Below are 25467 nucleotides of genomic sequence, written 5' to 3' on the forward strand. Positions count from 1 at the left end.
TACTGGAGGACAGAGGATCTAAGAGGAACTGAAATAAATTTGAATTAGGTGAGAAATAGTATTGGGTAGGCTAATAGGACTGAATGATGATAAATCCCCTGGGCCTGATGGTCTGCATCCCAGGGTCCTGGGCCAGGGAGGTGGCTCTAAAAATAGTGGACGCATTGGTGATCATTTTCCAATGTTCAATAGATTCAGGATCAGTTCCTGTGGATTGGAGGATAGCTAATGTTATCCCACTTTTCAAGAAAGGAGCGAGAGAGAAAACGGGGAATTACAGACCAGTTAGCCTGACTTTGGTGGTGGGAAAGGTGCTGGAGTCAATGATTAAAGAAGTAATAATGGGCATTTGGATAGCAGTAAAATGATTAGTCCAAGTCAACATGGATTTATGAAAGGGAAATCATGCTTGACTAATCTTCTGGAATTTTTTGAGGATGTGACAAGTAAAATGGATGAAGGGGAGCCAGTGGATGTAGTGTATCTAGACTTTCAGAAAGCCTTTCATAAGGTCCCACACGGTGGACTGGTGAATAAAATTAGAACACATGGTATTGGGGGTAGGGTGTTGACATGGATAGAAAATTTGTTGGCAAACCGGAAGTAAAGAGTAGGAGTGAAGGGTCCTTTTCGGAATGGCAGGCAGTGGCGAGTGCAGTGGCAGAGCAGCGTAGGTTCATGAGATTGATCCCTGGGATGGTGGGACTGTCATATGAGGAAAGATTGAAAATACTAGGCTTGTATTCACTGGAGTTTAGAAGGATGAGGGGCTCTCTTATAGAAATATATAACATTATAAAAGGACTGGACAAGCTAGATGCAGGAAAAATGTTCCCAATCTTGGGTGAGTCCAGAACCAGCGGCCACAGTCTTAGAATAATGGGGAGGTCATTTAAGACCAGTACATAAAACTTATTCAAGAATCGACTATTTTTTTGTGGACTCTAAACTTATTCCATATACTTCTAACTCAAAATATCATAATACTATAATCTCAGATCATGCACCTCTAACATTCATGGTTAAACTAAATGGAATGACTGAGAAGCAGACATACTGGAGATTTAACCCTCAAATGTTAAATGATACTAGACCAAGTGCAGCCCCTTTGGGTCTGTCCCCGCAACGCACGGTTGCGAGGGGAGGGGGCGGCCTGAGGTGTCACACACACACACTAACCACCCCCATTGATATTATATTAAGAAGGGAGGAAGGAGAGGGGTAGGGCCTCCCAGCAGCCGTCGGCCTCAGAGTGAACCTCAGTTCCATGGCCTCGCATCCTCGGTGCTCCAGACCCCAAGTACGGGGAGGGGGGGAGGGAGGGTACAGTGGGCGGGCGTGATGCCGAGTGAGCCTGCGAGCCAGGCGTACGCCGTCAAGACGCTGCATATGACATCAAGACGCTGCGTACGCCCTCAATGCACCTGCGGGCTGACAGGCCGTCGACACGCGGGATTTTCGGACAGTGCAAGCCTGCGGGCCGCCAACGACGATGGCGAAAAGCAGTGGGGAAAGAGCCGTGTGTACAGAAAAATGTGTACAGAAAAATGACTAAATTTAATGAGGAGTGGATGAGTGAATGTAAAAGTAAAATCACTAGTGAAGTGGTAAGAATCTCGGCGTTTTTGTGTCTGGTTTTGGCGGAGTAATGAATCAAAGGCCAAAAATATGACATACACCCACACAGAGCTTTAAAAGTATATAGAAAGCATGCTACGAATATCTTATTACACAGATTAATATGTTTTTCGAGACGAATGACCTCCCAGAAACATCTGTGTCCCTTCTCTGGGAAACATTTAAAGCGTTTGTACGAGGAGTGCTTATCTCCTCCCAAGTCTTTCATAATAAAAAGAATCGAGCTAAACAACATGAATTAAAAATGGAAATAAGGCAATTAGATACAGAGAATGTGACTGCTCCTTCTATGATAAAACACAACAAAATCGCTGCACTTAAATATTAGTTAAATCACATTTAGTCAGATTAAATTATAAAACTTTATCAACATACTAAACAACTACAATTTGAATTTGGTTTTATACCACAAAATCTGTTAGCCCGTCAACTTCGTAAACTGGATGAGGAATAAACAATTCATTAAAGTGATTTAATCTGTAAATTTGTAACAAAAGACTAGCCCCACACTCAGTAGGTTCTATCTGTAAGCTATCCCTGGGTACAGACAAGTTCTGTTTATATATTGTGCAAGAAGGAACTGCAGACACTTGTTTAAGCCAAAGATATACATGAAAAGCTGGAGTAACTCAGTGGGTCAGAAGGGTCTCGACCCAAAACGTCACCTATTCCTTTTCTCCAGAGTTGCTGCTTAACCTGCTGAGTTACTCCAGCTTTTTGTGCCTATCTTCTGTTTTTATAGATATCCTTAAGTTGATTAAATCCATAACGACACATAAATCAGTCCAACTGGTATTCATGTCTCCACAGCATTGGAATGAATGGAATCAAAAACACACAAGGCCTATAAGAGAGAACAATTATTAAAAGTGGGGAGAAAGTGCATACAAGTAGTGCCTTCCATAGGAACAAATATATGCACACACGTCTGACGTCTGAATTTTATAATGTAAAATATTATAGCCACTTGTTTGTGTGCTGAACTGCCCCATATGTCATGCATTTGCAACCTGTATTTAATTCAATTCCCCACCTGAGAACAAGGATTGCTTCCTCTTTATTCAATGTCGGAAGCACATTTGAAAGTCCTGGAGTCTGAGAAATTGTGACATATCAATATCTACATGAAACAATGCTTTACAGATTTATTTTTAAAGAGCACAATTCAATAGCACAATCCATCTTCTATACATACCAAGGTGTTCTCATTTTGCAAAGAGGACAATTGTTTCTTGATACTAGATCATTATCAGATATGAAAACATTCTGTACAAATTGCACAAGATTTCCATAGGGTAGCCAACATAAATACAAGATTGAAAATTTCCATTTCCTTAAGCACATATTTTAAGTGACAATAGACAATAGGTGCAGGATATGGCCATTCAGCCCTTCGAGCCAGCACCGCCATTCACTGTGATCATCCACAATCAGTACCCTGTTCCTACCTTCTCCCCATATCCCTTGACCTTGCTATCTTTAAGAGCTCTATCAAACTCTCTCTTGATCCAGAAAATTGGCCTCCATGGCCTTCTGAGGCAGAGAATTCCACAGATTCACAACTCTCGGCGTGAAAACGTTTTACCTCATCTCCGTTCAAAATGGCCAACCCCTTATTCTTAAACTGTGGCCCCTGGTTCGGGGCTCCCCCAACATCGGGAACATGTTTCCTGCCTCTAGCGTGTCCATTCCCTTAATAATCTTATGTGTTTCAATAAGATTGCCTCTCATCCTTCTAAATTCCAATGTATACAACCCCACCCGCTCCATTCTCTGAGCATACGACAGTCCCGCCATCCCGGGAATTAACCTTGTGAACCTATGCTGCACTCCCTCAATAGCAAAAATGTCCTTCCTCAAATTTGGAGACTAAAACTACACACAATACTCCAGATGTCGCCTCACCAAGGCCGTGTACAACTGCAGAATAGTAAGATTAAAAGAGAACTTACCAGTTTGAAGTTTGATCTTGATTTTATGAGGAGTTACGATGAGCGATTACGCGAAGAAGGGCTGTCCGTCTGCCTGCGCGTCAATCTTCAAAGCAGCGGTGTTAAATCACAGATAAAAAGAAGACCTGAGAATAGTAAGATTGTGAAGAAATTACAACTTCCATATGACCTTGATAGTATGCGGGTGGGAGCGGTGGGCACATAATCGCTCATCATAACTCCTCATAAAATCAAGATCAAAGTTCAAACTGGTAAGTTCTCGTTTAATCTTACTATTTTACTTCGGAGTCACGCGAGTGACTACGTGAAGATTTCAAAGCTCTGTGATTTTACGCCGGTTACGAATCCAGGCGTCACACACTGAATGGATTAACCATGGATGAGTGTAATCATTAAAGCATTCAGACATTACGTAGTTAAGTAAAGACACTGATGCTTTAAATGAAAGAAAGTTTAAAAAAAAAAAAGTTACCCCTCCCAACCTTGGGGAAGAAACTAGGGGACAGAACTTAAAATGGTACGTGCAAACACCCCCAATCCGGTTATGGGTATGTTATAAAACCGGTGGACCATTATTTCATTCGTCCATCCTGCAACCACTAGGATGTCATCAAGGGGCATGTCCATAGCTCTTGCTGCCGACGTAGATGCAGCCCTGGTGGAGTGAGATTTAACGATATAAATGTTCACTGCTGCTACCGCCATACCTCCTTTGACCATCTGGAGATGGTTTGAGTTGACACCTTCTGGTGTGGTTTTTTATGGCTGATGAGGACCGATTGTTCTGAGCCTCTGAGGTTCTCCGTAACTCTCAGATAATGGTGTTAGTATGTTACCACACACACAACCGTTGGTCCTCTGGATATGCCAAGAACTGGATCTTCATCCCTGGCATCCCTGGCCTGCTCTGTTTTATCAGGTTCCTGATTATGAATGTTATGTTGTTCATATTGGTGGCCATGTAGTCCAACCGTAGCCTTTGCAGTGTCTGGACTCTTTGTCAGCATACCACCTTCAGGGTAGTTATAGGCAGTCCCCCCTGTCAAAGTAGGGTTAGTACCACGCTCACATCCCATGTGTCCGTGTACCTTGGACTTGGAGGTATTAAATTGTAAATTCCCTTCATGAATTTTGTTGTAAAGGGGTGCGTTCCTATCGACCCGTGCCCTGCTTCCAGCATCAGATAGTAGGAGAGTGCGCCTCTGGCACTATAGATTGCACTATAACTTTGTTTATAGTTATAGTACAGAGTTGATAGGAACTCCAAGACATCCGTTATCCGAACAGTGTTGTATTTGTTCGGACAGTCCTATGCCTTGAAATGGCCTCCTCAGAATCTACAGACCAACAAGTTAATACGTTCATGTAGTGGACGATTGCTCCCTGCAACTGGGTTCACTAGGAGGTACCTGCTCTTGGGTACAGCCATAACTGGCTGGACTATAATTCCCCCAATTCTTTGGGAACCAGGCTTGAGTAAGCCAATCTGGCACTACCAATATGCCTGTGGCTTTGTCTTGCTTGATTTTGGTCAAGCATCGGTTTGTGAGACAAATTGGCTGAAAGCATACATAAACATTCCTCCCCAATTGAGGGAGAAAGCATCCACTGCCTTTGCTCCTGGATCCAGCTCGCAGGACACATATCTGAGTAACTGATGGTTTAGTCTAAATGCAAACAGATCAATATCTGGTATGCCAAATCGTGTAGTTATTTCGTTAAATACTGCCCGATTCAACATCCATTCTGTGTTGTTATTAAACATTTGTGATCCAGCATCTGTCACCGTGTTATATCTACCTGGTAGATCGACTGCTGTAATCCAAATATTCCTCTCGATACACCAGTGCCAAATGAGGTTCGACAATTTGTCGCAAGATACAGATTTTACACCACCCTTGTGATTGGTATTTGCCACCGCTGTGGTGTTATCAATCTGAAATTGAACAAGCACAGGTTGCATGTTGCTACAGAAAACCTTGAATCCATATTGTGCCCCCAACAATTCTGGGTAATTGATTCCATGTGTTGGGGAATTACAGGCTCCTGCTCATTCCATCTGCCCCCACAGCTCTAGACTGTGTTTGTGGCTCCCCATCCTTAGCCGCTTGCATTGGTCCAAAGAACCACCGATGGCTTTCGAGCAAGATTTCCCTTGAACTGTCTCACGTTCGTTATCCACCATAGATATTGAACAATGGCCTCTGCTGGCAATCCATAGTTTTGCCAATTTGGCCTGCATGGAATCTGAGTGTTCGTTCCTTTACTCGCTGTAAATTCTGGTAATGCAATGGCCCATGATGTACTGCTGGAAAAGCAGCTACTATTTGCCAATTACACTCGCTGTTTGCCTGATAGATGGCTAGTATTTGTCTATCAGGTCATAGCAGGCTTACATAAATCTTGTTGTTTGCCCTTAGGCAAAGTCACCAAACATATTTGATAGTAAATCCTGGGTAATCAAGTACCCTTGTAGGTGTCAATTTTGATTTAACTGGATGGATGAGGTAACCAAGTCTTTCAAACAGGGTTTTGGTTTGCTTTGACTGATGCTTCTGCCAATTCTTGGTGACTCCAAAATTAAAATGTCCTCCAAATATGCCATTGCTATGTGGTTCTGAGACCTTTGTAGACCCAGAATTGGTTTCCGTAGTTTAGTCAATAGCCTAGGAGCTGATGTCAACCCATTTGGCAGAGCCATACCATCCAGTTAATATCTCCTGCTCTTAGTGAATAGACACTGAATAGTATACATCTATGAGGTTGATGCATACCATGTGACCATTTTTGGAAACCAACTAAGTTGCTGTTCCAATATTGTCCATTTTGAAATGTTTATATTGCACATATGTTTTATGAGTTCCGTAAGGTCCAGAATGATGCGGACCCTCCATCTTTTCTCTCTTTTGAGAAATATATTGGATATAAATTGGTGAGGTTCTGTATGTGACCTCTCAATTCCATTTTTGTCAGATAAAGTTCCAATTTCCTCCTGTATCCATAGTTTCTTGTTGAGAGAACACCTATGTGCGAAATTTTGTGGGTGGCGATGAATTCACAGTTAACTCAATTTTGAACCCTACTATACTATGCAGTACAAACGGATCCATTGTGACCCCACACCATTCTTTCAAAATATATTTTAACATTCCTACCACCAGTATGTGAGGTTTGTCTGGGGTGTTCCCTAAGGAACTGGTTTGGCTTACCTCTGACGTTATTGGCGGTATGGCGCTGGTTTTCAATCGCGAGGTTTTGGAGGTTGAACTGGTGGTTGTTCGCTCTTTATCCTCGCTGTGGGCTATCTGGGCCCTGCCCCTAAAAGGCCTTGACTCCGGTGTGGGTCTTCCTCCAGTGCCTGGCCCTCTAGGCGTGAAACGCCAAGAGCTGTAAGGATGCATCCTTGGCGATGGACCCTTTTGGGTAACCTGACCTCTGGTTATTGAGGCGGATTGTTTTTGCCTTGTTGTCCAGATCCTGTACCTGTCTCGGCAGGTCTTCCCCGAACAGGTAGTTTGTGGGCTGGACATTGCTGGCTTTACACAGGACAGTGAACTTCGATTTAATTGATGGTTTGATTGCATTCTTCCGAATACAATTTTTCTCAAAGTGGGCATAATACAATAGTGCCATTGTATCCTGTTCTCTGTGTGATCCCAGACCCCAGTAGGTTTAATACCTTCTGGAATTTAACTTCAGGGAAGCACAGTAGCTGGTGGGGGGGGGGGGGGGGGGGGGGGGGGGGGGGGGGGGGGGGGGGGGTACCTGTTCATCGTTCCTTTCATGGCCAGGTCATAACGTTGATGGGATGCTAGGTAATTGATATTATTAACTAGATCCCCATCCAGGGAAGCACCCAGAGGAACCTGGATGATTGCAGATGTACTTCTTTTCTTTTGTTTGTATTGAAGCTTATTATTCATTTTATGTAAAGCACTTTGGTGTCAATGCGAGTTGACTTAAACAGTGCTATATAAGTAAACTTACTTACTTACTTACTTCTGCTTGTCCCTGGGTAATGTCGGGAACAAGACCGTCGCCCGCTACTGTGAATGCTGCGGTCTTCGGCAGCCAACTTCCCCGCGGACCGTCTCCTCGACATCTGGGCTCTGAAACTACAAAAAGCTTCAAGCCCGAAAGAACGCAGGTAAGTAATTCAACTTCCCTTACCTGCCCATCCCGATGGCTGGGAGGACGCAGTGCCTCTGCCAGTCCGTCGTGCGCATTGCATTCAGACGTAATGACGCGCACGCGGACGGACGGCCCTTCTTCACGTAGTCACTCACGTGACTCCAAAGTAAAATGACCTCTTTCCTCCCATACTCAACTCCTCTTGTTATGAAGGCCAACATGCCATTAGCTTTCTACACACCCTGCTGCACCTGCATGCTTACTTTCAGTGACTTATGAACAAGGACACCCAGATCTCGTACTTCCCCTTTTCCTAACTTGACACTATTCAGATAATAATCTGCCTTCCTGTTTTTGCCACCAAAGTGGATAACCTCACATTTATCCACATTAGACTGCATCTGCCAAGCATCTGCCCACTCACCTAACCTGTCCAAGTCACCCTGAATCCTCGTGGCATCCTCCTCACAGTTCACACTGCCACCCAGCTTTGTAACACCTGCAAATTTGCTAATGTTACTTTTGATCACTTCACCTAAATTATTAATGTATATAGCTGCGCTCTCAGCAACGAGCACTGCGGAACCCAATAGTCACTGCACTAGTCAAGTGGAAACAAGCTTTGTGAGTTCAACATTGTGCTGATTATGTAGATGAATATTACTAGATTTTTATTTGTGCTCCAATAACAGGGATAACTTGTAATTCTACTCTCTGGACATTATTATTCTTTACACAGTATATTCCAGGGTTCTGGCCTGTGGTCTCTCCATATGTGTTCATATGAAACAGTATATTAAGGATCACAGGTGATTGTTCTGTACTGTTCTGTATACATGCCCAGAATAAATAGATAGATAGATATAGATATGCCATTTATTGTCATTATACATGTACAGTGAAACTGAAAGCTGCTCGTACTCAGTGCATACATACAATTTAGCACAAAAAACAAGAAACAGAAAAAACAAAAAACAGAAGGGAGATGGGGGGTGGAATAGGTGCACACATTCTGCGGCGCTACATACATATATACATATATACAGATGGAAGTCCGTGTTGGGCGGTGTAGTCAGTGCATGTGTGAATTTGAATTTATAGTAGATATAATTCTCGGAAAGCAACTATTCCTGAGTCTGTTTGTCCTGGATTTGATGCACCTATAGCGCCTTCCAGAGGGCAGCAGGTCGAACAGTCCAAACACAGGATGGGAGCTGTCTTTGATGAATCCAGGTGCACTTTCTCTCTGGAAATACAAGCTGGTTTTCATATGGCCTGCGCTTTTATAAGCTATTAGACGAAGTAGGTCCCTGTCACACAGGAGGGCTGGTCCCCGAACGCAATATTCTACCACTCGCCCAGGAGCAGCTGACGCGTTCCCATTTTGACCCCAGACATTCCCAGTGTGATGTGAGTCACAGCAACCTTCTCCAAGTGCGCCTCGCCATCCCTCTACCTACCCCTATCCTCCACCATTCTCCCTCATCCCCCAGCATTCCCTCCCCCTTCTCTTCACCTCACCTCTTCTTTCACCCTCTCCTCCTCCCCTCCCCCAATACTTCTTTCATCTCTCCCTTCCCTCTTCTTTCCCCTACCCTCAGTCACTCCCTTCCTCCTTCCATAACCCCTCTCCTCTCCCCATCCCCCTTGATGCCATTGTGAGGCAGAAGCTGCTGTGTTTTTTAAAGCAGAGTTTTTTTCAGGCAAAAAGGACTGGACAAGCTAGATGCAGGAAAAATGTTCCCAATGTTGGGCGAGTCCAGAACCAGGGGCCACAGTCTTAGAATAAAGGGGAGGTCATTTAAGACTGAGGTGAGAAAAAACGTTTTCATCCAGAGAGTTGTGAATTTATGGAATTCCCTGCCACAGAGGGCAGTGGAGGCCAAGTCACTGGATGGATTTAAGAGAGAGTTAGATAGAGCTCTAGGGGCTACTGGAGTCAAGGGATATGGAGAGAAGGCAGGCACGGGTTATTGATAGGGGACGATCAGCCATGATCACAATGAATGGCGGTGCTGGCTCGAAGGGCCGAATGGCCTCCTGCACCTATTTTCTATGTTCGGGTGGAATGTCAGGTTTAGTGTGTTGAACCATTTGCTTGTTTTATAGACCACCCTATCCATAAGATGCAAGATGTTAATATGAAAATTGTGCGCAAAGGAATTACATTTTGTAGTTGGAATGTCAAGGGTATTAATGAACCAATCAAGAGAGCTAAAGTATTAGCACACTTAAAATCTCTTAAACTGATATAATTTTCCTTCAAGAAACTCATCTTAAAAATGAAACACAACATAGATTGAAAGCAAAATGGATTGCCAAAACGTATCATTCCTCGTTCTATCATAAGTCTAGAGGGGTTGCAATTTTAATCCGTAAGGGTATACCTTTTAAACATATATCAACTATGGCAGATATTGATGGTAGATATATTATACTGGTGGGTGAATTATATTTTAAAAAGGTGATTTTCCTCAACGTTTATGGCCCAAATTTTGACAGCCCATTGTTCTTCAAGAAAACATTTACTACTATTCTGGAACTTACACAATACAATTTGATCATTGGTGGAGACTTAAACTGCACATTAGACCCTTATTTAGATAGATCATCAAGACAAAGGAAAATAAAATCCAAGGCAAGTGAATTGTTAAACTCATACATTAATACTGCCAATATAAAAGATGGCTGGATAATAGAAAATCCAACTGGATGAGAATACTCATTTTATTCACCAGTACATGAAACTTTTTCAAGAATCAACTATTTTTTTGTGGACTCTAATCTTATCCCATATACTTCTAACTCGAAATATCATAATATTATAATCTCGAATCATGCACTTCTAGCATTCATGGTTAAACTAAATGGAAAAGGCCTGGGGAAAGAAGATAATGATTGACGGGCGATGACTATCATTTGACCACGACTATGCAACGGAGGTTGTCCAGAAGCGCAAGGCATATAAGGGAATAAAGAGGGCCCTGAAGGAGAGAGGTGTTCGCTTCCAGACCGGAAGTGGCGGTGCTGTTAAACGGCTGCGGCTCGCCTGCAGTCCGTCTGTCTTTACTTTTTTTGTTGTTTTTTTTGTCTTGTTTTAGTTAAATTTTTGGTTATTAGGTTGTGTTATGTGGAGGTGGGCTGAAACATGGTTTTCTGTCTCTCCCTTCGGGGGAATGCGACTCTTTCTGTCATATCCCCCCCATCTCTGCCTCCGTCTGTGCTGAGGCCTAATGGCGGAGCTGGCGGCCTCCAACCTGCGACCGACCTCAAGGCTCTGGAGGCAAAGCCAGCCAGGACGCACCAACGCGAGGCAGGTCGAATTCGGAGCTGTAGCGGCGTTCGGGCGCTCCAGTGGCAGCGGCACGACTCAGGGCTGAGACGATGCTCTGGTTAGGGCGGCCCGGCGCGGGGCTGAGATGGCGTTCCGGTGAGGGCGGCCCGGCATGGGGCTGAGACAACGCTCCGGCAAGGGCGGCCCGGCACGGGGCTGAGACGGCGCTCCGGTGAGGGTGGCCCGGCACGGGGCTGAGACGACGCTCCGGCGAGGGCGGCCCGGCACGGGGCTGAGACGGTGCTCCGGTGAGAGGGCGGCCCGGCACGGGGCTGAGACGACGCTCCAGTGAGGGCGGCCCAGCTCAGGGCTGAGGAGGCGTTCCGGCGGCGGCGGTGACATGAATCCGGAGCTCGGCTGCGGGCCAGTCGACGACATCGATGGGAGCTCGCAGGTCACAGGCTGCTGCCTGTTTTCCGGAGCTCCCGCGGCAACAACTGCGTCCGCTGGACTGGAAGGCGGCAGCTTCGACTACCCCAGGCCGCAGAGCTTGAATCGGCCCGTTCGCGGAGCTCGGTTGAGGCGCGGGACTGACTACCATCGCCCGGTGGGGTAACAACATATCGCCTCAGCGCAGAGGGAGAATGAGGAGGGAAGGGACAGTAACCTTAAGACTTTTGCCTCCATCACAGTGAGGATGTGCCTGGTGAACTCACTGTGGTGGATGTTAATTTGTGTTTATTGTGCGTTTTGTTGTTTATTATTATATGTTTGGCTGTAGGCAATGGCATTTCGTTCAGACCGAAAGGTCTGAATGAGAAATAAAGGATCTAATCTAATCTAAAAAAAACCCCGCTGGACAAGATGCGCATTCACTGGGACACAGGAACATGCACATATCATAGTGCACAAGATGTAGCGCAGGTGTTGAGGAGGAGAGGCTACTCCGTGGAGACACCCGATTGCAGCGCTGAGGAGCCGGTGGACCCAGAAATGGAGCGTCTTCTCCAGGCTTTGACATGGCAGAGAGTTGGAAAGGGGAGCGAAGACGGGAGTGAGACCTGAGCAGACCCCATCCAACTAGCTTTTATTGTGTCACAACTTCTTTTGGACTAGAAAATAAGTGCTATCGGATGACGTTGGACGATACAAGGATACATGAAATGGAATGTTTCACCTCTAGTGAGGGGCCCTCTGGGAGGAGGTTTTCCCCTAAACCTGCCAACGGGGTGGAAAGGAATCACACTTACTTGGAAGTCAACTGTTTTTTCTTTTATTTTTAATTTTATATTTGGCACATGTTGTCCAGATGTTCAGAACCTGCACAGTTTCAAGTTATCTGGAGATTTATGAATGCAAGACAGGATTAGATAAATTAAATGTCACGTAATACTATCAAATTGGTGTCACTCAATGTAAATGGGATGAATAATCCAGTTAAAAGGAGCAAGGCCCTGGCTAAACTGAAAAAAAAAAGACTCAGGTACTATTTTTTACAAGAAACCCACCTGCCTCAACAAGAACATGAGAAACTAAAACGCTTTGGCTTTAGAAATGCATTTTATAGTTCCTATAAAACTAGCCAAAAGAGGGGAGTGGCTATCCTTATTACAAATTCAGTCCAATTTGAATGCCATAAAGAAGTCAGGGACAAAGAGGGAAGGTATGTATTAGGTAAAGGAAAGCTGGAAAACAAAGTCGTGACACTGATCAATGTATATGCCCCCCCAGAGAGTACCAAATGTTTTTTTCAAAACTCTGTTTGACATTATTGCTTTAGAGACTGAAGGTATTTTGATATGTGGAGGGAATTTCAATGTGGTCATGAATCATAATTTGGATACAACAAGCATAAAAAAAACCCAAGATGCATCTGACCAAGTTTATTAACACATCAGGACAAGAAATGGGCCTAATTGATGTTTGGAGAGAACTTCACCCTTTAGAAAGGGACTACACACACTATTCAGTACCTCACTCAGTCTACTCCAGGGTTGACTACTTTTTAAGTTGGTAAGTGAACCACACAGTCTTGTTCCAATTTTTATATTTATTTACTTCTTTTTTTTTCCCCTATCTACTTTTTTTTATATTTGATTGCTCTTTTTCTTACTGTTTTATTTATGGTGATGGTGTTGCACTGTTTTGTATATATCTCATAAAAATCAATAGAAATTTAAGTGAAAAAAATAAATAAACTAAATGGAATGGCCGAGAAGCAGACATACTGGAGACTTAACCCTCAAATTTTAAATGATACTAGAGCAAGTGCAGACCCGTTGAGTCTGTTCCCGCAATGCGCGGTTGCGAGGGGAGGGGGCGGCCTGAGGCGTCACACACACACTAACCACCCCTCAGACACACACACACACACATTAACCATCCCCATTGATATTATATTAAGAAGGAAGGGAGGAGAGGTGTAGGGCCGCCATGTAGCCGTCGGCCTCACAGTGAGGCTCAGCTCCATGGCCTTGCATTCTTGGCGCTTCAGACCCCGAACACGGGGAGGTGGGGGGGAGGAGGGTGGAGTGGGTGGGTGGGCGTGATGCCGAGTGAGCCTGCGGGCCAGGCGTACGCCGTCAAGAAGCTGCGTATGATGTCAAGATGCTGTGTACGAGGTTAAGACGCTGCGTATGCCCATCAAGACGCTGCGTAGGCCCTCAATGTGCCTGCGGGCTGACAGGCCATTGACGCGCAGGATTTTCGGACAGTGCAAGCGGGCGGGCTGCCAGCGATGACGGCGAAAAGAAGTGGGGGGAAGAGCCGATCTTTTGCCAGCGTGACAGAGCCGGGCCGGGGGGGGGGGGGGGGGGGGGGGGGAGTGGAGGAGAGCTGGGCATGTGGGGCACGCGATGACAAGGTGGCCAGCGTGAGGTGGGAAAGCATTTGTAATGAGCCTTTAATAATAAAAAAAAATCGAGCTAAACAACATGAGTGGGGGGGGGGGGGGGGGGGGGGGGGGGGGGGGGGTGGTATATATAGAAAGCATGTTATGAATCTTATAACACAGATTAATATGTTTTTCGAGACGAATGACCTCCCAGAAACATCCGTCTCCCCTCCCTGGGAAAAAATTAAAGCATTTGTACGAGGAGTGCTTATCTCCTCTCAAGCCTTTCATAATAAAAAAAAATCGAGCTAAACAACATGAATTAAAAATGGAAATAAGGCAATTAGATACAGAGAATGCGACCACTCCTTCTATGATAAAACACAACAAAATCGCTGCACTTGAATATTAGTTAAATCACATTTAGTCAAATCAAATTATAAAACTTTATCAACATACTAAAAACAACTACAATTTGAATTTGGTTCGCAAAGTCCCGCGGCCATTCCAAAAAGTGTTAGCCCCTCAACTCTTGTAAACCGGATGAGGTCTCCCTCCAGGGACCCGCGGGCTCCCGGTGCCGCCGTCCGCAAAAGTTGCAAAGCATTCATAAAATTAGATCACAGTGAGGTGAGTATAGTCCCCGGCTTCTTCGGGAGAACGACAACTAACCCATATGCCCAAAGATATCAATGACAGACCCCAACTTTACAATATTATCATAGGCATTTTATTCAGCCTGACAAACCGACAGACTGTTCCATTGAGAATCAATGGACAACATTTCATTTTACATAAATGTAACTGTCACTCAGGTCTTTAGATCTAATCACTCAGAGAGAGAGAATTGTTAGGTGTTGAAATGTCAGTAAAAGATATTGAAGAGTCCATTAGATCTCTGAAAAACGGAAAGGCTGCAGGCCCCGATGGTTTAAACACTGAATTTGATTAAAAAAATTATAATTTGATCTCTCCACGTCTACAAACATTATATAACTCTGCCTTTACTCAGCAGCAGAAACTGCCAGAAACTTTAAACAAATCAACAATAACACTTATACCAAAATGGGATAAGGATCTTGAGGATCCTGGTTCATATAGAGCAATAGTTCTTTTAAACACTGATCAGAAGATATTAACTAAAATTTTAGCTCATAGATTAAGTTTAGTGATTCATAAATGAATACATCCCGATCAAACAGGTTTTATCCCAAAACGTTATTCATTTTATAATTTGAGACGATTATTTAATATTATATACCGAAATAGAATAGCTAATGTAGACTTAGCAGATCTCGTTAGATGCTGAAAAAGCATTTGCTCAGGTGGAATGGCCCTATTTTTTTCCTGTGATGGAAAAATTTCAACTGGGTGAGAAGTTTTGCACATGGGTTAAACTCCTATATATACTAATCCAACAGCTAGAATATTGACAAATTAAATGTTATTACCAAATTCATTCTATCTAGAGGTTGTAGACAAGGATGCCCATTATCTCCGTTATTATTTGCCCTAGCTATCGAACCACTTGCAGAAAGTGTTAGAGCCCATCCAGAAATTTACGGGTACAATACTAAAGATACAGTTAATAAAATGTCTTTATATGCAGATGATTTAATTTAAGCTATATTTAAGAGGCAATAATAATAAAAAATCCTGATGGGGCCTCTCAGAATGTACTGCTGACACCACAACTGCCTTCCAGAGTGTCCAGAAAGAGTAGAAGCAATGTGGAACGTTTTTCTTTCTACAAAACTGTTGAGACACATTCCACGAGTGGTCTTGGAGATGATACAGCTGCAGTATTTCATTACTAGAGGTGTCGTGGGTCAATGACTGGCCACTCATTGACACAAGAAAGAGGGAGGGAAAGAGGCAAATAAATGTATAATTGTGAAGAGACTGTTGGCAGAGACTCTTCACAGACCCCCGCCCCCCCCCCCCCCCCCCCCCCCCGCAACCCCTTGGCCCTCTCTAATGAACAGTGTCTTTGCAACCTCACGTGTTCCTAGGCTGACTTCACACAAATCCCTTCTATTGACTCAATTTATACATCACGCTGCCTCGGCAAGGCCAGCAGCATAATCAAGGACAAGTCGCACCCTGGCCACTCCTTCTTCTCCCCCACCCCTTCAGGCAAGAGGTATGTAGAAGTGTGAAAAAGCACACCACCAGATTCAGGGACAGGATCTTCCCAGCTGTAATCAGGCAACTGAACCATCCTACCACAACCAGAGAGCAGTGTTGAACTACTATCGACCTCTGATATCCCTCAGACTATACTTGATTGGACTTTGCTGGCTTTATCTTGCACTAAATGTTATTCCTTTATCATGTATCTATACACTGTAGATGGATAGATTGTAATCATGCATTGTCTTTCTGCTGACTGGTTGGCATGCAATATAAAGCTTTTCGTTGTACCTCGGTGCACGTAACATAACCTAAACTGAACTTCACTTCACTATGGCACATGGCATTCTGCAGTAAGACCTGTGGCCACACGCTTGTGCCTGGACAAGTATCTCTGTGGACTTCAAGGCTACCTTGATTCTTCTGTTAACTATGATTATAATTCACCACCGGATTAGTTTACTTTACAGGTACAACACGGAAACAGTCCCTTTGGTCCACTGAGTCCACACCGACCAGCAATCCCCGCACACCAACACTATCCTACAAACTGGGGACAATGTTACGATGTTTTTACCAAATCGAATTATTCTGAAATCCTGTCTATCTTTGGAATGTGGGAATAAACCGGAGCACCTGGAGAAAATCCAATCAATCACAAACCATACAGATAGCACCCATAGTCAGGATAAACCCGGGTCTCTGGCGGTGTAATGCAGCAACTACAACGCTGCACCATAGGGCAGCCCCAATCCCAATGGATCTTGCCAAGAAGCCACACATGGTCTCAATCGTGTCTCACTGCAGCATCAGAGAGGTCTCCAGTCATTGCATTTCATCTGCGTTGATTTCAGTAACAGGAGAACTCCTTGGCATTGGAGCCGGCCACAGACCACTCATGTAGCCAAATGTCTTGGATGTTTTTAGGAACAGGAATGTTTTCTGCTCCCCCAATGCACAAGTCATTATACATTATTAGAAAGATTTCCCTTTGGGCAATACCATGTGTACTTGACTCCTTAATTCTTTGTGAGACTGGGCACTGGCAAATATTTTCAGTGGCCAGAACTGGCCTGGGAAGATGCATTCTAGGGGGCAAAGGTCGCTCGCTATCTACTCACCTCCGGCTGTGAGCATAGGTTACACTGAGAGCCGTGTAAGTACAAAGTTACAGCGGATAACACCATAGGTGGGGTTTTGCTTAGACTTTAGAGATGCAGCACGGAAACAGGCCCTTCAACCCACCGAGTCCATGCTGACCAATGCTACACTAACACTATCCTGCACAATTTACAATTTTACTGAAGCCAATTAACCTACAAATCTGGTAGAAACAAAATGCTGGAGTAACTCAGCGGGACAGAGTTACTCCAGCATTTTATATCTATCTTCAGTGTAAACCAGCATCTGCAGTTCTTTCTGACACAACCTACAAATCTGTATGTCTTTGGAGTGTGGCAGGAAATCGGAGAACGCGTAGAAAATACACACGGTCACAGGTAGAACGTACAAGGTCTGTACAAACAGCATCTACAGTCAGGGTCGAACCCAGGTCTCTGGCACAGTAAGGCAGCAGCTCAACCGCTAAGTTACAGTGCCGCTCCCAATGTGCAAAGCATTGTGTTGTGTGCAATGCCTTCATACATATCTCATGTCTTCTGAAATAGAGAATCCGAACCAACGTCCCTCTCCTTGTCCGTCCGTGTTTGTGCCCCGGGTTCACTTCCTGCAGTCGACCTTGGCAACAGTAGGCCATTCCTCGATTCCCTCTCCTACTGGCTTTGCTCCTCAGCTGTCACGCCCGTCGTTATTGCCGGCTCCGTGCTCCCAGTCTCTGGTCTCCGAGGAAGAGCTGGGCCTGGTTGGCGGCTTCCCCCCTGTTGACCGCGGCTGTGGGGGATGAGCAGGAGCCAGGTCCCACCGACAGTCAGCAGCCTGCTAGGAACCTCTGTCGCTACACTTGTTTTCTCTCCTCTCCCTCTTGTAAAGGTCGAAAGCTTGATGGAACAATATAGAAAAGTTACAAGGAAATAAAATGCCGTCAAGCGGAAAGGAGTTGAACAAAAGGTGAACAACTAAAGTTAGAAATCCCCAAAGTAAGGGTGAAAAGTTCACAGACCTGCTTCCAGTTTAACCAGTCTTCTGCTAAGAACAACTCATTGATGGTGGAGGCCTGCTAAAGGCTAAAGCATTTGTTAACATTTTCAGCCAGAGGGGTCAAGTCGATGATCATCTTGGTCGCCTTCCAAGATCTCCAGTGTCCCAAACACCAGCTCTTCTTATTAGTTAGTTCACTCCATGTGACATCAAGAACACTGGGCACATGGGAAGAGACAACCTCCCAGCAACGGAGCTGAAGGCATGCGCAGAACTTGTGCATCAGTATCATTGCCACATTGGAATCCACCCAACAAAGACATTCAGTCAACTCTCCAACAACGTGATAGAAGGAGTCAGTCAACAGTGCAGTTAAGTGGCATCTACTCACCAACAATCAGTCCAGGTTCCGATAAGGCCACTCAGCCCCAGCCTTGGACTAAACATTTACAAAAGAGCCAAATTCCGGTGGTATAGAGGCAATATTTGACCAAGAGCAGCTTTCTGGACCTATGGTGAAACTGAAATCAATGTAGATGAATGAGGGAATTTCTCATTGATTGGGATGTATACTGCAGAACTTGGCTGAGAAGGGAGGGATATGGATTATGTGCAGGCAGATACGAGTTGGTCTTGGCATCATGTTTGGCACAGATATTGCGGGCTGAAGGACCTGTTCTTGTACTGTACTGTTCTATGTTCAATGATTGGTTTCATATCCAGTTCAAAGTTAAGTGATAGCCAATCATCTCAGCTCCAGGTTATCACGGCAAGAGTTCCACAGGGCAAGGTTCTTGGACCAACAGTCCTCAGCTATTTTATCAAAGGGTGGCACAGTGACACAGCTGGAACTCTGCTGCTTCCCAGTGCACGAGACCCAGGTTCAATCCTGACCTCGGGTGTAGTCTGTGTGGACGTTGCAGGTACTCCTTGTAACAGCATTGGTTTCCTCCGGGTGTTCCAGTTTCCTCCTACATCCCAAAGACGTACGGGTTTGTAGGTTAATTGATCTCTGTAAATTGCCCCTAGTGTGTAAGTAGTGGGTGTATAAATGGGATAACAGTGATTTGTGTGAACTGGTGATCAATAGTCCATATGGACTTGGTGAGCCGAAGGGCCTGCTGTATCTCTAATGAAATTAAACCCTTCTTCCGTCACAAGATCAGAATGGGGATGCCATTGAAGATTTCTCAATGTTCGGTGCCATTATCATAATTTATCAGAAAATGAAGCTCCATGGTTTCAGGAAACAAAATTAGTACAAGCACCGCATAAACTGAGATGTAGTGAGATGCATTCAAGAGAGAGTTAGATATATTTCTTAGGACTAAAACCTCTGTCTCAGTTGACACACCAGGTACCCCGATTTAAACTCGTAATAACGTACGATTAACGTAGCTGTAACGTCGGAACCTGTGGACGCAACTTAGAGAATCGTGGCGCTAAAAAAAAAAGAGAGACACACACTTAGTACTTAGTACGGGAGACAAGCGTACTGACTGTGTGAGCACACGCCAAGTTAAATTAATCTCCTTTGCCTACATGTCATCCGTATCCCTCCACTCCCTGCATATTCATGTCCTGCCTATAAAGCTCTTAAATGCTGCTGCCATTTCATCTGTCTACAAAGAGTTGCTTATTAACAGACCTTCATTTAGGATTGGCTCAAGAGTAACTGGGGAGAAGAACTTGGAACATCGCAGAAATGACAAGTAAACGGCAAACTTGTCATACCCGTTGGAACTTGGTTAAACTCTTGATCATACACTTTGAATCTCGTACACAACCACGAGTCTTTCACTTGGGGTACCTCGTGGGTCAGCTCGCAACGTGAGACAGGGCTTTAACGGAATCAAGGGAAATGTGGAGAAAGCAGGAATGGGGTACTCCACCAGGTGGCGCCGAATGATGGCTGCCTCACCAATGGTCTGTCTCGTCTTTTTCCTTCCTTGTTGATTTTAGTTTGTTGTAAAATGTATGTTTTAGTGTACCTTAATTTTCTTTTATGTATGGAGTGGTGGGGGAGGTGGTGGGAACTTATTTAATCTCTTTCCTTGACGTAGATGCGATTTGTTTCCGTATTGTATCTACGGAAGTAGAACTTCAAGGAGCTTGCTGGGGATTGACCTCGGAAGCTCCAACTGCGGGAGCCTGCGGACATTCTCACCATGACCGCACGAGTTTTCCTCAGGTGCTGTGGTTTCCTTCACACTCCAAAGACATATGGGTTTGCAGGTTGGTTGGCCAGTAAAAATTGTAAATTGTCCCTGGTCAGCACGGACTCGATGGGCCGAAGGGCCTGTTCCATATTGTGTCTCTAAACTAAACTAAGTTATTAGCATTTTATTTAAATTTTGTGTTGTTTGGCAAAACGTACTACAAATATTATGAATGCAGGCTGTTTGGTCATTTATAGCCATTTAACCTCCTTAAGTCAATCATATGATACATCACTGCACCATGTGAGTTATATTAAAGTTAAGGGTGTACTAAAATTAAGAGGGTCATGGGAGCTTAATAAACATGAGAGACAAGAAATCCACGTGCCATTATCATGTATGACATTTCCATGTCTATTTGATATCTAGGCCTTGATATTATTACACTGCCGGTGTAATGAGCCTTCCACTTTATTTTACTACGATTTCATGTACACTTTGCTTATCTCTGCGCCTTCTCGTGATCTGGTCTGTCTTTCATCCTGTTTTACTGGACGAGCCCAAGAGATTTAACCAACCTTCGCGAACATTAGAAAGAAAGAATTGAAAGGCGATTGGAAGGGAGATTAGTTTGTGTAATGGTCTGGTCTATGTCCACAATTCTCTGTAAGAAATTGATTAGTACGGGTGTTCAGGGTTATGGGGAGAAGTCAGGAGAATGGGGTTAAGTGAAAAAGATCGATCAGCCATGATTGAATGGTGGAGTGGAATTGATGGGCCAAATGGCCAAATTCTGCTCCTATCACCTGTGAATTTATAATGCCGCCAAGACCATCACACCACCAACCTCGCTTCCACTGACTCCATTTACACCTCGCGCTGCCTCGGCAAGGCCACCAGCATAATCAATGACGAGTTGCACCCTGGCCAATCGCTCTTCTCCCTCTCCCATCGGGCAAAAGTTATACAAGTGAGAAAATACACACCAGATTCAGGAACATTCATCCCAGCTGTTATCAGGCAACTGCATCATGCTACCAATAAGTAGAGAGCAGTCCTGAGCCATTATCTAACTCTTTGGAGACCCTCAGACTATCTTTGATCAGACTTTCTTGGACATTATCTTGCACTGACCGTTATTCACCTTTTTCCCTTTATCATGTATCTGTACACTGTGGATGGCTCAATTGTAATCATGTCCTGTCTTTCCGCTGACTGATTAACATGCAACAAACGTTTTCCACTATACGTTGGTTCACGTGACAATACACTGAACTAAAACTGACACTAATTTTTTAATTGAGATCCAATACATGTGGCAAGACATAATGGGCCAAGTCTGGTAAACACCTAAGTTGAGGGTGTGCACAGAGGGCAGCGGACAGAGGTCAGAGGTCAGAGGGTAGAGAGCCTCCTTCTCCCCTTATCACCAGTTCTTGGTTCTTGGTTACTTGGTCCTCCAAAATATTCCAACTGGAATTTAAACCGGTGGTGGTGAAGGGAGGGATTAAGCCAGAAAGGGTTATTGTGAAGAAAGTGCTACTTTAAATTTAGTTGCATCTGGTTGGGTAACTATAGTAGGGTGGAGATTATTCCATGCTTTAATTGTGCGGGGGAAGAATGAATTGCCGTACACATCTGTCTTTGTAGCTGGGATCACAAATTGGATCGAATGCCCTCGTCTGCTCCTAATTGGTTTGGGGTTGGTGTAGGTCTTGTGATCTATGTCTAGCTGACCATTTAACATTTTGTAAAAACAGGTCAAACGGTGAGCTTCATGTCTGTCTTGGAAAGGGTTCCACCCCAGAGAATTCAGAAGCTTGGTGACACTTGCTTCTCTCTCATAGGAGTTAGTAACAAATCGAGCGGCCTGTCTTTGGACACGTTCGATGGATGAAATGTTTTTATCTGTGTATGGGTCCCAAGCTGCAACTGCGTAGTCCAAATGAGGTCGAACGAGGGTGAAATACAGCTTCTCCTTGACAGAAGCTGAACAATGATGAAAGTTGCGCCTCAGGAAGTTTAGGACACCTGTTGCTTTCACTGTTGCATGATGAGTCTGACCATTCCAACGCAGATCAGTTACCTTTGAAGGAAAGCATTCACTAGTCCCTGCAAGAATTACTGGTTTGTTCAGCAGAGGAAACTAACTGCATCATGTACAAGATGAGATGTACAAGGGCAGCACGGTGGCGCAGCAGTAGAGTTGCTGCCTTACAGCGCCAGAGACCCGGGTTCCATCCTGACTACGGGTGCTTGTCTGTACGGAGTTTGTACATTCACCCCGTGACCTGCGTAAGTTTTCTCAGAAAGCTCGTTTTCCTCCCATACTCGAAAGACATACAGGTTTGTAGGTTAATTAGCTTGGAAAAATTGTAAAATGTCCCCAGCATGTGTAGGATAGTGTTAATGTGTGGCACAGACTCCGTAGGCCAAAGGGCCTTTTATGCGCTGTATCTCTAAAAAAAACTAAATTAAACTAAATGGGATGAGATCACTCAGTCTATTTGGGCAAAGAGATTTGAAACAGGGAATTTGGGCAAATTGGATAATCTTTTATAAGGTGTACACTTAGAAGACCAACGGAGATACAAAATCCAACAGTGACACATCTTGAACACAAGTGAATATACATGGCATCCATTATATTGTGAAAGTACATAACGATTCAACGATAAGCCTTTTCTGGACATTGAAGAATCAAACTAATCAAGGATGTCCTACCTGATTATCCTCTTGCTGTTCCAACTCGGGTGTGTATGTCTGATGAATGGAGCCGTTGACACAGTTGGAGAACTGGAAGATGCTAGAGAACATCTGATTGTTTTCGGGTGTGTCAGGGAAAATGGGATCGTTCCCATTGACTTCATGTGGCACCAAGTTGCCATTTTCATCATTCCTAAAACCAAATGAAATTTCATAACCTTAGTCAAGGCAGGTCACCATGCTATAGCACTATATTCCGGCAATTGCATTAAAATTGATGGCCACACATGCCAAGACGCAATCTCTCAGATTTAACCGGCTTCTCCTTTGACTTTTGCAGGACTTTGATCGAATACCAAGACTGGCCTTCAATGAAAACAGAATTTAACATTCAAAAACTGAATTAAAAAACTCCAAGCACTATGAATCAAAGGATCAACAGTCTAGAAAGACACAAAATGCTGGAGCAACTCAACAGAGATCTCTCCAGAGCTACTTCCTGGCTGCTGAGTTACATTTTGTGTCTATCATCGGTATGAACCAGCATCGGCAGTTCCTTCCTCAACAAACAGCCTCCTGGAGGAACTCAAGAGATCAAACGGCATCTGTGGGGTGAAAGGACCATTCCTTTTTATACACAATTGACGACAGACAATAGGTGCAGGAGTAGGTCATTCAGCCCTTTGAGCCAGTACCGCCATTCAATGTGATCATGGTTGATCATCCACAGTCAGTACCCCGTTCCTGCCTTCTCCCCATATCCCTTGACTCCGCTATTTTTAAGAACTCTAGTCCCGCTATCCCGGGAATTAACTTTGTGAACCTAGGCTGCACTGCCTCAATAGCAAGAATGTCAAATTTGGAGACTCAAATTTGGAGACCAAAACAGCACACAATACTCCAGGTGTGGTCTCACTAGGGCCCTGTACAACTGCAGAAGGACCTCTTTGCTCCTATACTCAAATCCTCTTGTTATGAAGGCCAACATGCCATTCGCTTTCTTCACTACCTGCTGTACCTGCGTGCTTAATTTCAGTGACTGATGAACAAGGAATCCCAGATCCTGTTGTACTTCCCCTTTACCCAACTTTACACCATTTAGATAATAATCTGCCTTCCTGTTTATGCCACGAAACTGAATAACCTCATATTTATCTATACTATTACTAAAACTCTCATCTCGACCACTTCTGGCCTGTGTTCTAATTACATTTGTGCAAAAACGTTACTCTATATTGCTAGGATATATCGCCACCTTACTCACCGTTCTCATCTGCTCCAAACCACCAAGTTCTGTTCCGATCGGTGAAGTATTAGAAAAGTTATGAAGGTTTAGAAAATCAGCAGTTTGGTCTTCTCACCTGTCAGTCACCATGAAGGTAACGCCCCTTCCAGCACCCGCTGAAGAATAAATCCCCGGAGGCGGGGCTGAGCACAACTAGTGCTGATTGAGTCCGCAAGAGTGGAGTCGGGAAAGCCACTGTGTGGAGTCATGAGGTGCTTTGTGATGCCGCGGCCGGTGACAGCTGAGTCGACTCCCTCCCCCCCTTCACTCCCCAACCCCCTTACCCCCTTCCCACCTCCACACAAGTTTGGCCCCCCCTTGGTGCCCCCCCCACTTCCCTCCTCCTCCCCACACACCCCCCTCCCCCCCACACACATCCATACCCCCTTTACCCATTCCCCATTACTCACCCTTCCCCACATCACCCCAGTTCTGTTCCCCCCCCACAGTATCCCACCGCCACCACACCACCCCTCCACCCCACCTCCCAAGCCACCCCCTCCCTCCCCACACCACCCACTCCCCCCCACCACCCCTCCCCCCCCCACACCACTCCCCCCCCCCCCCCACACACCACTCCCTCCTCCCCCCCACACCACCTCCCTCCCACCCCTCCCTCCAGCACATCACGCCTCCCACACCTCCCCTCCCCCAAACACCCCCTCCCTACATTAACCCCTCCCCCACACCCTCTCTGTCCTCCACACCTCTCCCCCACACACCCCATCCCCTCACACCCTCCTACCCACATACCCGCTCCCCCACACCCCTCTCCCCTTGTTACTTTTAATCCCTTCACCTAAATCATTAATATATATTGTAAATAGCTATGGTCTCAGTACCGGGCCTTGCGGTTCCCCACTAGTCACTGCCTGCCATTCTGAAAGGGACCCGTTAATTCCTACTCTGTTTCCTGTCTACCAACCAATTCTCTATCCATGTCAGCACTCTACCCCCAATGCCATATGCTCTAATTTTGCCCACTAATCTCCTATGTGGGACCATATCAAATGTTTTCTGAAAGTCCAGGTACACAATAATCACTGACTCTCCCTTGTCCATTTCCCCAGTTACATCCTCATAAAATCCTAGAAGATTAATCAGGCATGATTTTCCCTTCGTAAATCCATGCTGACTCGGACCAATCATGCTACTGCTATCCAAATCCAAACTGCTATTGTTATAAATAGCTAGAATTAGCAATTTTCAAATGAGATTCCTAGAAGCCACAATGTCCTGGGATATCATGTAACTGAACT

At 44.8% G+C, this 25467-nt stretch overlaps 1 protein-coding gene across 2 annotated transcripts in view; it reads right to left on the reverse strand.

The window, feature by feature from the left end:
- The window catches only part of LOC129704800 (coiled-coil domain-containing protein 3-like), a 213945-nt gene that overhangs the window by 136631 nt on the left and 51847 nt on the right, over nucleotides 1-25467 (reverse strand). The window contains exon 2 of one of the 2 annotated variants that reach the window (XM_055648158.1): nucleotides 22942-23116. In XM_055648158.1, coding sequence (XP_055504133.1) covers nucleotides 22942-23116 — 175 coding nt within the window. Of the gene's footprint in view, nucleotides 1-22941; nucleotides 23117-25467 lie in introns of those variants that run through there. The other variant, XM_055648157.1, reaches the window with a different exon arrangement.

Source organism: Leucoraja erinacea, chromosome 16 (assembly GCF_028641065.1).
Source record: "Leucoraja erinacea ecotype New England chromosome 16, Leri_hhj_1, whole genome shotgun sequence".
Classification (NCBI taxonomy): Eukaryota; Metazoa; Chordata; class Chondrichthyes; order Rajiformes; family Rajidae; genus Leucoraja; species Leucoraja erinaceus.